General features: G+C 43.3%; 1 protein-coding gene across 5 annotated transcripts in view; it reads right to left on the bottom strand.

The window, feature by feature from the left end:
- Positions 1-1,766: 1,766 nt before the first annotated feature.
- REXO5 (RNA exonuclease 5) overlaps positions 1,767-12,976 on the bottom strand; it is a 57,059-nt gene continuing 45,849 nt past the window's right edge. For all 5 annotated transcript variants that reach the window (XM_007498214.3, XM_007498215.3, XM_007498213.3 and 2 more), the window contains exons 16-20: positions 11,640-11,732; positions 10,518-10,737; positions 10,069-10,274; positions 9,160-9,278; positions 1,767-5,246 (exon numbers count right to left, since the gene is read on the bottom strand). In XM_007498214.3, coding sequence (XP_007498276.1) covers positions 5,165-5,246; positions 9,160-9,278; positions 10,069-10,274; positions 10,518-10,737; positions 11,640-11,732 — 720 coding nt within the window. In that variant the 3' untranslated portion in view covers positions 1,767-5,164. The remainder of the gene's footprint in view (positions 5,247-9,159; positions 9,279-10,068; positions 10,275-10,517; positions 10,738-11,639; positions 11,733-12,976) is intronic.

Genomic DNA, 12,976 nt, shown 5'->3' on the forward strand with positions numbered 1-12,976 from the left:
GGGGCAGGGAGGTAAGGGAGGAAGCAATTACCTTTCTTGATTAGTAACTGGTCCTAATGGCATCAATAGGATGGAACACTGTGGACTTCTTTCAGTAGGAAACAGCCTGATGGAAAACCTTGGTTATCAGAAGCTTTCCACAGTAAATGGAAAGCCTTCCTCCCTCTGTGTCTAGGGAGCTTTCCAAAGCGAAGAGCTCACTAGGCTCTGAATAGCTCCCACCAGGTCTAGGGTAAAAGGAGGCAAGAAGGATCTGGTTGTGTCCTCTGTGTGATAAATCTCATTGTTCATGAGTTTCAGGGAGGAGACTGTCAGGAGAATGCCTTTATGTCTTGAATGATCATTGATCCTTCCGTAATAAGAGATCATAGGCTCATAGTACCAAAAGGGCCCTTCAGAGTACATCCTTGTTGTACAGGTGAGGAAACTGGGATGGGGCATCAAGTAATGTGTCAAGAGGTCCAAGGACAGTCCTAGCTTACAGATCAGTCAACTTCACAGCCCTATTACTACAAAGGTTTCCTATTGTTCTCATTTGATCCTATTACCACCCTTACCACTCAGCTTAGTTAATACAGGTGTTATTCCCATTTTAATTGGGGGGAAGAAAGCTGGAGGCGTCCTGACTTTGGTGCTGTGGTGGGAGCTTACCTCTTGCCTTTCAATCGACACCCCCAGCCAACGGACCCCTGGTTAAATGCTCCTTCACAGCGAGTGCTCTACCATGCATCGGGTGATGGAGGTGCAGCCAACAGCGACCATCTTGTTTACTGTTTGTGTTGAAGGGTTGCTGTGGGGACCTTGAGCTCACAGGTAACTCTGCCAGGTGCTTGGGCAAATGGGCAGATGTCGGCAAACTTGGCCACTCCACCAACTTTGATGATAGTGGGCCGGGAGGGGCGTGGAGAGGTTCTCCTGAGATGCCAAAGAAAGTTTCTACAGCTGCACCCATCTCTTTACCTGCCCAAGGCCATAGGCTAGACTTTGAAAACAACAAAAACCAACTCATTTGGCTTCTCTGGCCAAATCTGGGGAACAAGGGCCTAGACAGAGAAGAAATATTTGTGCACAATGCCTCCAAAAGTTGTCTTCCCCACCCCAAACAAGAAGCTGGTTATAGCGCAGCTGTGTTGGATAGGACTGACTGCAGAGCCTTGGCTCAAAGGGTGTGGGAGGGAAAAAGGAACAACTTGTTTGTGAATGGAATGTGCCTTTCTGAAGAGTCCAAGTGGCAGTTATGGCTCCTCAAAAGTGGGAGCTACACAGAACAGGCTATAACATCTGGGGCCCAGTCTAGAAGGTCCAAGGCCAGGGATCTGACCAGTCCCTGTAGTTTTGAGATACAGGATTGCTGTTGTTTTACAATATCCTTTGTCTTGGTAGGTTACTGTCCATAAATTACGACCACTATCAATGCTGGAGGGGTGCAGAGGGGAAGAAGAGAGTGCTACAGCATGGATCCTTTAACCAGATAAATTTGGGGCAAAAAAAGCTAGTCCCTGCCATTTGAAAACAGGGAGGAAATGGATTTAGAAAGTCAAGACTTTGGTTCTAGTCTTAACCTAGAGATGGGAGGAGCCTTTAGAGATTAGTAGCTAGAACTATCATTTAGTAAGAAAAGTCCAGAAAAGCAATGATCTGCCCAAGGGTCACACAATTATAAGGTAACAAATGGATGGTTTAAACTTGGTTCTTCTGACTCCAAAACTCTACCCTGCTCAGGCAAGTCATTTGATAATAATCACAATAATAAGCAGAAGCTGACATTTCTATTGTGCTTTGTTTGCAAAGCTCTTTACATACTTTTATTTGAACAGATGCTCACAACCTTAATAGGCAGGTACTATTATTCTCATTTTATAGCTGAAGAAACAGACTCAGAGATTATGCAGCAAAAGTGGAACTCATCTGCCCCAGCTCTTGCCGACTTCCAAACCCAAGGCTCTGACTATGCCAGGCTGCCTTGGCATTTAATCATCTATAAAATGAGCTTGCTGCTTTGAAACCATGAGTCTGAGGGTTTATGAAAAAAATCACTGTTGGCTTTCCCTGGTGCCTCCTTTTTTGGCCCAGGCCTCTGTATGTTACTGACCTCCAAATTTCTTGCCTCTCCTCTTTTTTGAATCTCTTTACATCCAGGAATCATGGAGGATGAAAACAGATTCCTTTTTCCATTCCTCAAAGTATCACATTTTCCTCCTCTAAGGTTTTTGTTTTGTTTTTTACAAGAAATTGTAAGCACTACAGAAGAAATTTGTGGGACCGGGGAAGAGGCAAAGGTACTATAAGAGAAGATGTAAGGTACTTGGGCTACAAAGGTTTTTAAAGGTTATTCCTTATTTGGTATACCAACTATTTCTTCTCCAATCCATCTTTGATATAACTGCCAAATTGATACTTCTTAAACATAAGCCTGACATTATTCCCCTCCCCAAGAACAGTTGCTTCCAGGATAAAATACAAATTCCCTAGTTGACATTTAAAATCCTGCAAAGCAGCAATGATAATCTAGTGGAAAAGAACACTGGATCAAGAGTTAGAAGTCTGCTTCTTGCCACCTATAATGACCTTGGCCAAGTCACTTAATCTCTGGTCCTTGGCTTCCTAATCTTCAAGTATATGGATCGTATGGTACAGCCCATTCTATTTTTTTTCCAGTCTGCTTACATCCCTTCCCACTCAAAACCAGCTTGGTTGTTTTCCACACATTGTTCTGGTGTTTGTCTTGGCCTGAAATTCCCTTCCCTCTAATCACCTTTGAGATCCTCAGCCATCCTTCAAGTACCACCTTCTACAAGAAGTCTGTCCTGATTTAAGTGTACCACCTTGCAAATGCAATGACTACACTTTATTTTGTATTCACTTCGGGGTTTACATAGTTTTCCACAAGTCTACTCTCAAGGGTGAGAGCAGTTTTTCTTTGTATCTCCACACCTGTCACAGTGCCTTGTACATAGGAGGTGCCTAACAAATAGTTGTCAAAGTAACTCTGGGTCTCAATGGCTGTTAAGTCTTTTGACACTTCTGTCTCCTGAAGTACTTTTCCCCTGATCCAAACTATAGGTTGAGGAACCTTGGGCCAGTACCTCTTTCTTGCAGTATTCCCTTGATAAGATTTCTTACCATAACCACCTTGGCCATGGGCCTGCTTAGTTTTTTCCTTCCTCTGCCCCTCAAAAATGAGAAAGATAGCCCAATCTGGTCCTAGCTCTTCTGCCTTGGGTTTTTTTTTTTTTTTTAATTTCATCACAATCTTTCAGTGGGATACATCACAGACTTTAGGCCTCTCCTCAGTTCTCATCGATCATCTTTCTTGCCCCATCTGCTCCATCTGACACTGCTGACCACCCTTCTCTCCAGGTTTCATGGCACTTCCCTTTCCTCCCACCTGATTTGACTCCTTCAGTATCCTTTGCTAGTTCATCACATACCAACTGGCTTCTCAATATTCTCCATAGAAGTGACCTGTTTTCTCTCTCTAACACACCTCCCCCCCCCCAACTCCTCCCATCCTTTCAGAATCCTTAATGCAAAAAAAAATGAGGCCACACAACACACCCCTCCCCTCCCATTCTCATCTTTAAAGGCTTTGCCATCTTCTTCCATTCATTTTCTTTGGCTCTGATAGGTGATCCTTCTGCCAGCCGAGGTCAACTTTCTACATGTGCACCTCCTTTGCTCTCACCTGGATTATTGCAATGGTCCTTTGCAGTCAGTCTTCTTGTCCCTTCTTTCTCCACTCTAGTCTATCCTATGCCGTAGCCAATATAATTTTCCATAGAGCTGACCCTATGACTCCCCTACCTATTCAGTCTACTTCATTGGCCATCCTAATGCCTGGAATGGACCCCCTCCACCTCACAGTTAATCATCTTTCTTAAGATGCAGCCTGAGCACCATCTTCTGTGTTTAACTTTCCGAACTTCTAGTGGCCTCCCTCCCATATTACCTTATACTTACTGTGCACATATTTATATTTATTCACTTTGTCACAATATACTGACATATTTCCTTGTCCTGATTTAAATGTAAGCTCATTGTGAGCAGGGGGTTTCATTCTTTATACTTGTATCTCCAGACCAGAGTTCAAATTTGGCCTCAGACACTTAGTTATGTGTGACTTTAGGCAAGTCAGTTAACCTCTGCCTCACTCAGTTTCCTCAAATCTAAAATGGGGATGATAATAATAGTATCTACCTCCCAGGGCTGCTGTGAGGACCAGATGAGTGTAAAGTGACTGGCACATAGTGCTTTATAAATGGTCATGGATTGAATAAAAACATTTGTGCCTACTATGTGCAAGGCATTATCGAATAGGAGCTCATTTCACTGGATTTCTAATTTAAAATATTAAGTAAATACTGATTTATTTTTTTACTAGTTTGATGTGAACCTAAGAAAATTTCTAGGAGGAAGATTATCAAGTGTTACATCAAAGGTCTTAACATTTTTTTTTTGGTCAAGCACCCCTGGAATTCTGGTTAAACCCACAAGGCCCTTCTCAGAATGTTTTCAAACACATAAAATATAAAGGATTACAAAAGAAATCAAAAGTTAGTAAAAAAAAATGTAATTTCTTTTCCATCCAAGTTCACAGATCCCTTTGAGGTCTGTGGATCCTCAGTTAAAAATATTAGATGGAGATACCTGCTAGTAAAGTGAAATATTGTAGCCTGAGTTCTACTGGAGCCTGTAAATATTGAGATAAAAGAGGGATTTGCTCCCATGTCTGGAGATTCTTATCACCTAAAGATGAGGTTGTGCTGAGCTCGGACAGGATTGCAAAAGCATCTCCATAACATAAGATGCCATGGATACAGACCTGGCCACCATTCAATGCCTTCTTCAAAAGGCTTATGTAGTAAGTCTTTTGGATTTTTCCCCTTGGGATATATATCCAATTTCATGACAGGGGTTATGATAGGATTTCTGTTGAAGAAATCTGCCTTGTTAGGGCCAACCCCCTACATTTCTCCTATAAATTGAGAAATAACTGATGTTAAAAGTAATTGCCTGCTTTACCGATACCCCAACTTGTGCCACCCATGTGTATGTAACTGGCAGTTGAAGGTGGACGGATGATGTCATTTTCTTGTTTTCCAGTGATGCTACAAAGAGGAAAATGGTAGCAGGAAAGGAGCTGTCAGTTCTGGCTGGGGACCCACTAAAGTCCCTCTGGGACAGCACTTTTTCTATCATCACCATTCACTGATATCAGCCCCAGGCCGGCTGATGATCCATGAACACTGCAACAAACAAGAAAAAAGGCAAGTTTTAGTCTAAAGGAAGTCTGACCTCAACTAGATGGCTCACCTGTAAGTTTTCAATAACTAAGGCCTCGTGGCATAAAAGGTGCAAACTTCTCTTGGCGAATGGAGGCAGGGAAGGTGGGTTGGGTTATCTGGGTCTTGGAATACTAATAGCTAAAGGATTGCTCTGTACACAGTAGATGCTCTATAAGTATTTTAAATATATTAAAGATGGAAAATGTGAGTAAACCTGACAGGTGGAAAAAAAGGGAAGGCTGAGAAAAAATCTTCTTGTTCAAGCATGAGATGTGAAGTTTCTGAAAGCCACTGTGGAGGAAGAGTACACAGGATCCCGGGGATAAAAGGATCAAGAGTACCAGCTGGACTACAAAGGTCAGTGTCCAAAGCTAGAGCTGTCTGCCGGGTGAGTGGGTGGGGAATGATGTTCCAGGTAGATCCAATTTCAGTTTTGTCTCTTCTGACATGTGCACAGTACAACTGGCCACCAAGAAAACTCCATCTGAGTGAATGCAGAGAATTATGGCTCTTTTAACGGTGTGGTTCTCAGGTTATGCTGGGTGGGGACAAGAGGGCTCTAATTAGCACCAGAGTGGGAAATGGCGAACTAGGGAAAGAACAGAGTCACACTGAAGATTTTGCTTTCTAAAGCCAAAGGGAAACCTGGGCTCTGAATACTCTGGGTTCACTCAGTTGTGGGTGGAAAGAGCTGCTGCTGCTGCTGCTGCTGTTGGCTAGAAAGGCAAACTCAGCTCTCTGTAAAGCGCATCTGTTCTCGGGGGCTGAGCTCCCTAAATCACTTTGCTTTGTCACCAGGGAGTACTGAATGGTGACTCTGGGCCAGCACTGGCCATAACCTTTAAAGGCTTTGTAAAGCAGGGAAATGACTTTTAAATTGTGATTTTTGTGATGTGGTGGAATGTTGTAGGATGTTTTCTCCAAGTCTGAAATGTAAAAAAGGTCAGACCAAACCAGGAAACAGATCTTCCCAAGTTGATAAACTAGTGGCCTAAGCCTGGTCAAGTATCTGGGCACCATGGAAATAAGGTCCCTCTTTGCTCCAAGACCTAGGATTCTAACATCCCACGGCAGCCAGAAAGGGCAGCTGAAGGCTGAAAAGGGAAAGGAGAATGTTTCCTTAGGCAAGTGGATTCGTTTTTTAGTTCCAACAAGATCATTTAAGCTGAGAGTTATGCTTTAGTAATTTTTGTACATTAAAAAAAAATACCACCTTCCTCCTTGATATCTGTAACTTCTTTAAAGTAGGACATCGGCCTCATTAAAAAACAAAACAAAACTTCTCTAACACTTAGTTTCTACTCTCCCAGTCAAGCAATACAGCATATTTCCCATGGGGACCACAGAGGCAACTTAATCCACCCTCTTCATTTTACATATGAGTAAACAGAGGCCCAGGGAAGTTATATGATTTATCCAAGGTTACACAGACAGGGACAAGGGTGGGACTTGAAGCCAAACCCTTTGATTCTAAATACTGTACTACAACAAAAATCTGAACCTTTCTACCAAGCAGGCCACAAAGAATCCTTATTCTCCCAGGCAGGAAAAGAAGGAGTTATAAGGGTTGAAGAGCTAAGGAATGACTTAGTTTATCCTTTCCAAACTTGGGCTAAGTGGCAGCTAGCTGTCTGTGCACCACGCCAACCAGGCTAGCTAGCGCTGTGAGAGGTGCTGGGTTCTCCGCCTTGGCATGGACCATGGTGCACCTGGGACCACACAGACCTTGTCAGGATGACCAATCAATTCGTAAAACTTGACCCCTGGCAAACCTAGCTAGAAAAGAGAATGTGGAAATACGAATTAAGAAGAGGGGGCAGCTGGTTGGCTCGGTGGATAAAAAATAAAAAGGCAGGCTTGGAAATGGCAGATCCTGGCTTCAACTCTGGCCTTAAACATTTCCTAACTAGTGACCTTGGGCAAGTCCTTACTCTGAATTGCTCAGCACTTCTGCCTTGGAACTGACACTTATTCTTTGACTCTAAAAATGAATGAAGAGGTCAGGGGGCTGACAAGGAACGAGTCAGGCTGGAAGTTGCTTTTAGAAATATGGGAGGACAATGGTCCTGGAAGCTGATAGACTACATCAAGTATAACCACCTGGATGGAGAAGGAATATTGAACATGAAAACCTCCCTCTCTTTCCCACCTTCCTAGGAAGGAACACACACTCCCTCACACTCCCCCTCTCTCTCATTCCCTTTACCTTTTTTTCTCCTTCCTCTTGTTCTCAGTCACTCACACAAAGCACTCCTAATTTACTGTGGGGAATGATGCTCTCTAGTGGTCAGAGCCGATCTCCTCTGGACTTGTGTTACCACCCTGCAGAGGCTGACAGTTGAGGAAGGAACCTTGGAGGCCCACTGATTCTGGCCTTCGTCACTAAATAGGAATGTCTTCTAGACCTCCATTGTGAGGGAACCTACTAATTCCTGATGCCTCCCCCCTTTGCCACTTCGAGATATATAAAGAACCTGTCTAGAAGTCTCATCTGGGCCTTTATCTTTAAGTGTTTGGGTGTAAGAGGAAAACCCACTTGGTACTGAGTTGGTTGTAGAAGCCGAGCTCCTGTACTTCTTGAGCTCATGGTAACATGTGGTGAGCCTTCTTTCTTGGGCAGAGAAAATATCACCCTCAAACCCAGTCACATGAGAAAAGCAGATGATGGCAATCAGCTGCCAGAAAGAGAAATGAATCAGCATTGGGAGGCCAGAGGTTTTCTCTGCTAGGTTGAGGCTTTCTTGTTATTGCAACCCAGCCCTAGTGAGACTCTCACCACGGCAAGCCTGATGCAAATCTCCTTTGCTAGATCCTCTTCTTCAACATGCTACCAAACATGGATGTACCCCAGAGCTCTTCCCTGGACCCTCTTTTTTTCCTCTCCTTTGGGGACGACATCACCTGTCATGAACTTAGTTACTATTTCTATGGAGATGTCTCCCAGCCAGTTTGTCTCCTGAGCCCCAGCATGTACCAATTTTTTGTCTCCTGAACCTTTGCTGGTGGGGTGTCCAGTAGTCCTTGGACATATCCAAAGCTGAACTCATCCTCCTGTGAACCTCTGCATTTCAGACAAGGGCACAACTATCCTTCTGCTCAGCCAGGTTCACCACTTTGGCTTCATCCTTGACAATGTTCTCTCCCCCAGCCCACACACCCAATCAATTGCTAAATCTTGTATTTACCTGCAAACATTTTTTTCACATTCTTCTTTATTCAAAGGGCCTTCACCCTAGTTCTGAACCTCATCAACTCTTGCCTAGACTCTCCCTGTCTCATGTCTCTCTTCTCTCCAAGCCATCCTCCACAGATAGTTCCCAGAATGATTTTCTTAAAGTAAAATATGACTAGGTCACTTTCTTATTTAATAAGCTCCCTGTTGCCTCTAGGACCAAACAGAAGCTCCTTCCAAACCAGGCTCTAGCCTGTCTTTCTAGATTTACCCCACTATGATCATGCCTCACTAGCCTTCTTGCTTTCCCCTCGCACACAACACTCCCATCTCCTCAGCTTTGCATTGGCAGTCACCCATTCTTAGAAAGCACTTCTACCTTACCTCCACTGTTTAGAATCCCTTACGCCCAAGGGATGCCTTCTCCATGAAGCCTTTCCCAATTCCTCCATTAGTGCCTTGTTTTTCTCACCCCCTCTCTACCAAATTTACTTGTTTTTATTGTATATGTACTTATAAATGTACCTCTCATCTCTGATACAGTGTCAGCTCCTTGGGGCAGGAGCTATTTCATTTTTTTGTTTTCAGTCCCTAATTCACTCATGGCACACAGGAGAGTTAATGATGGACAGGAGAGTTAGTTGTGTCTTGACAGTTCATACATCAAATGGGGTTTCCCAGACCTAGCCTCTATCCATTTACCTTTGCATTCCTGGCAGAAGGACGATGCACAGAGTGCTAGGTGGCAGCCTCTCATGGAGCTTCCTGACCCTCTCATCAAACCGACTCATGGCTATCTTCAATTCTTCTCCCTGTGGCGACTGGGCAAGCCCATCAGAAAGAGAGATAAGTTCTGGCATTTTGGTGCCCTCAATATAAGTCTTTCCCCCAATGGCAAAAGAGGAAAAGAGATGGAGACACTGTATATGGGCTGAAGAACAAGGGTATTGGGTCATTGCCAAAGCTGAGAGGCTAAAACTAGAGCTGGGTCTAAGAGGGTCTCTTCTTCTCTTCCTAACTTGTACTAATTTAGGACCACTTTTTGGCCTAAATGTACAATGACCTTGGCAAATAAGGATGGGAGAGAAACTAATAGAAAATTATCATGTGTTCTTGATGGTGAAGCAGAGAGCACTGGACTAAAGCAAAAAGATTTAGGTCTTGGTCCTGGTGATGCAATCTTGCATAAAATCCCTAAATCTCTTGGGTCTAAATTTCCTCATCTGTAAAATGATAAGGTGGACTAAGGGTCCTCTGGACTCTATCGTTCTGTGACTTTTATAACTTTTACTCTGCAAAACACAAGCTTTGGCTCCTCTTTTCACAGGCTGGGATCAATACCAGAGGTGCTGAACAGAGACACAAGGGGGAAGAGAAGACAATGGGGAAATTTGTGGCTCTGACAGAGGGGGGCACCCTGAAGTGAGGACAGATGCTACCACTGGAGGGTGGGAGAACATGGAGGGCCACTCTAGGATACAGAGCACTTATGGGTTTCTGAGTAAGACATCTGTAACCCGACCTGGAGCATTTCAATCTAGCTGGGTTGTAAATGTGCCCTCCCTCCACCCAAAGCTGTCTAAGCAGGAGAACACTAGGGATGTCAGTGACCTTATTTACTGAGGGAGACTTTTCCTTTGGATCTAGTGAGACAACATCAGATGCCTGTGGGCTTCTTGGATCAGGATAGGAGTGACAGATCCACTCATGAAGGTGGTTGGGGGTCAGGGCTTTCCTGCACACCAGCTTCCAGCTGAGGCCAGTTGGGCCCTGTAGAATTTTCAGGGCACTTTGGGCACATTCAAAACTTCTAAATTCTGGAAGTAAAAACATAGTACATGAATAGTAGCCCAGAAAGCAAGAGTCATTCCTTTACACTAAAATTCAGAGGTCAAACTTCATTAGTATTAATAATTAATGAGTATAGCTCTCTGCCTTCCATCTATTTGACCTCTTCTCCTCATCGGCACATCACTATTCATGTTCTTCACTCCCTTCCCCAACATCCTCCTCTTGAGATCCCTGGCTCCCTCTACAGCCAAATGAAGTGAAACACTCACTCAGGAAGCAATACTTCTTGTGTTTTTTGCTTTGAGGATCCACAGGCAAGAAGATAGCTTCCAGACTGGGCAGAAGACTAAACTTCTGGGACATGTCCTCTTTAGTATAGCTTTCTTTCATTCCATTCACATAAATGGTACTTTCATTCTCGGGATCTGTTTCCAGGGTACTCACTATGGTGTCACAGTCCAGGGTGAGTTCTTGGACTGGCCTCTGCACCTGGAGTGGAAGGAGATGAAGGCTAATGAATTTCTCTTGGCCACTCATCAGACCCAAGCAGCAATCCAAAGTTGCCCATTGGACCCTCCTCTCTTCTGTTTGGCTAGAAGAACCACCATATTTGGTTCTTTCCATCCAATCAGGAAAAGCCACTCAGAGCAGAGTGTTTAGGGCCCTGACAAGTAACAAGGATGACAAATACAGATTCGACCTGGTAATTACTAATGACAACAGCGGATATTTTCAAAGCACTTTCATTTGAGCCTTATAATCCCTCTGTGAGGTAGATCTATAGTTAGTAATATCCCTATTTTACAGAAGAGGAAAAAAACTGGGATTCAGGTTAAATGCCTGAGCCATGGTCCCCAAACTGGGAAATACCAGCAAATAATAGATGTTTAATAAATGCACATGGTAGTAAGTTAAAATAGGTATTTCTGTAACTCCCAATCCAAAACACTACCCACTAGGACCATAGTAACTGATCACAGTCTTCATTTCTGAGGACTCTGCTACTTTTCTTTTTTAAAAAACCTTACTTCCATCTTAGAATCAATTCTGTGAATGGGTTCCCAGAAAGGAAAGTGGTAAGGGCTAGGCTATGGGGGTTAAATGACTTGCCTAAGTTCACACAGCTAGAAAGTGTCTGAGGCTGGTCATTTCCAGGCCTGGCTCTCTATTCACAGCAGGAATGGGCAAGGGACCTAACAGCCCTGTATGTTCTGTGTCTCTATACTTGGGCTGGCCCAGGGTTAATGAGCAACATGCCATCTAAGTCACTGTGGCCCCTGCCTTTGCAGTGTGCATCTCTCTAATAGGCTCTTAATGATGGCCTGAAGAATACTTGCAGGTGGGAGGTCTTATTTCCTGTTCTGATTCAATCATTCTCAGAAGCTCCCCACCTTGATCCGAGATCCCTGGACACATGCACCATTCAGGGTCTCTATGGCCAGCTGGGCAGCTTCTAGCACTCCATAGTGGATACAAAGATAAGGCTGCAAAAAGAAAAAAGAGATTCAGAATCAACTCTGCCTCTAGACTTCAAATGACGACACTTCCACTTTTCACTGTAGGAACTGGGGAAAGATTCTAGGTAACTTAGCAATTAAGAACAATAGAGTTCTTGTAATATAATATTATGGGCAGAGCTTGCTGTTTTTTCTGGCCTGCTTTTGATGAAATCTTCATACTCCACATTCTGAGTTGTTATTTCTACTCATGCATGAATGACATCTGGGAAACTGAGTCATATTAACTACATTTGAACAAGACTGGATTTATAAGCCACAATGCAAGTCTGCTAATCCCCAGTGGCAGAAGAATTCCCTTTCTAGAGGGAAGCACATGTCAGAACATTGGTAAAGGGCAGAGAATGGAGGTGGGGTAGAGAGAAAGAAACATTTATAGTGTCAAGAAGAAGTGAGATAGCCTGGAAATGGCCTTCTTCCATCTCATGCTATTTCTGTCTGTTGTCCAGCTTTCAAGGCTTCCTCTCCCTGTTCACTGAAATACTGATGATCCTAGGCCCTCCAACTGTCATCCTTCAATATCCTTTATTTAATTTCTATTCTTAAAAGTTTTTTACCTTGTGATATTACAATTTGAGCTCAATTTATTTTTTTACTAGTTGCATTGATTTATTAGTTGTCTGGTAGACTAAAGTCATTGATACCAAGCACCAGCCTCACCAACATCAGAGAGTCCATTAGAGATTGTCTACTAATATTGTATTGTAAAGGGGCTAGGATCCATGTTGATGAAGCAGCAGTAGCCACAGAGATAAAAGCAAACATTTAAAAGTAGGTGCCTGAAGCTAAAGAAATTATATTTTAACTTTGTAGCTTCCCAAGATGGTAGAGGAGGTACCTTATAAATATGCCTGGCACATAATAAGTATTGGCTATTATTGCTATTGTTGTTATTTATGAATCATATCTTAGGGTGGATTATTTCTTCAAGGATTTTCACAGATGATCTGTGAATTTATGGTATATGTGAATTCTTGTTATCCCCATTACTAGAGTCAATTCTTTTTCAGCTTTGGGGTCTTGGGTCTTTTAACCTTTATCTCTTGGCCTGACAGGTCAGTACCAGAGAGGGTGTGTGGATCAGGGGAAAGAACATTACAATTAGAATTGTAAAGATGTGAATCTGAGTCCTGGCTCTGCCCTCTAGTGGATGTGTGTGCAATTTTGAAGAATCTAAATTCTAAATCTAAATCTAAAATGGGGATAAGAAA

The sequence above is a fragment of the Monodelphis domestica genome, chromosome 7 (assembly GCF_027887165.1).
Source record: "Monodelphis domestica isolate mMonDom1 chromosome 7, mMonDom1.pri, whole genome shotgun sequence".
Taxonomy (NCBI): Eukaryota; Metazoa; Chordata; class Mammalia; order Didelphimorphia; family Didelphidae; genus Monodelphis; species Monodelphis domestica.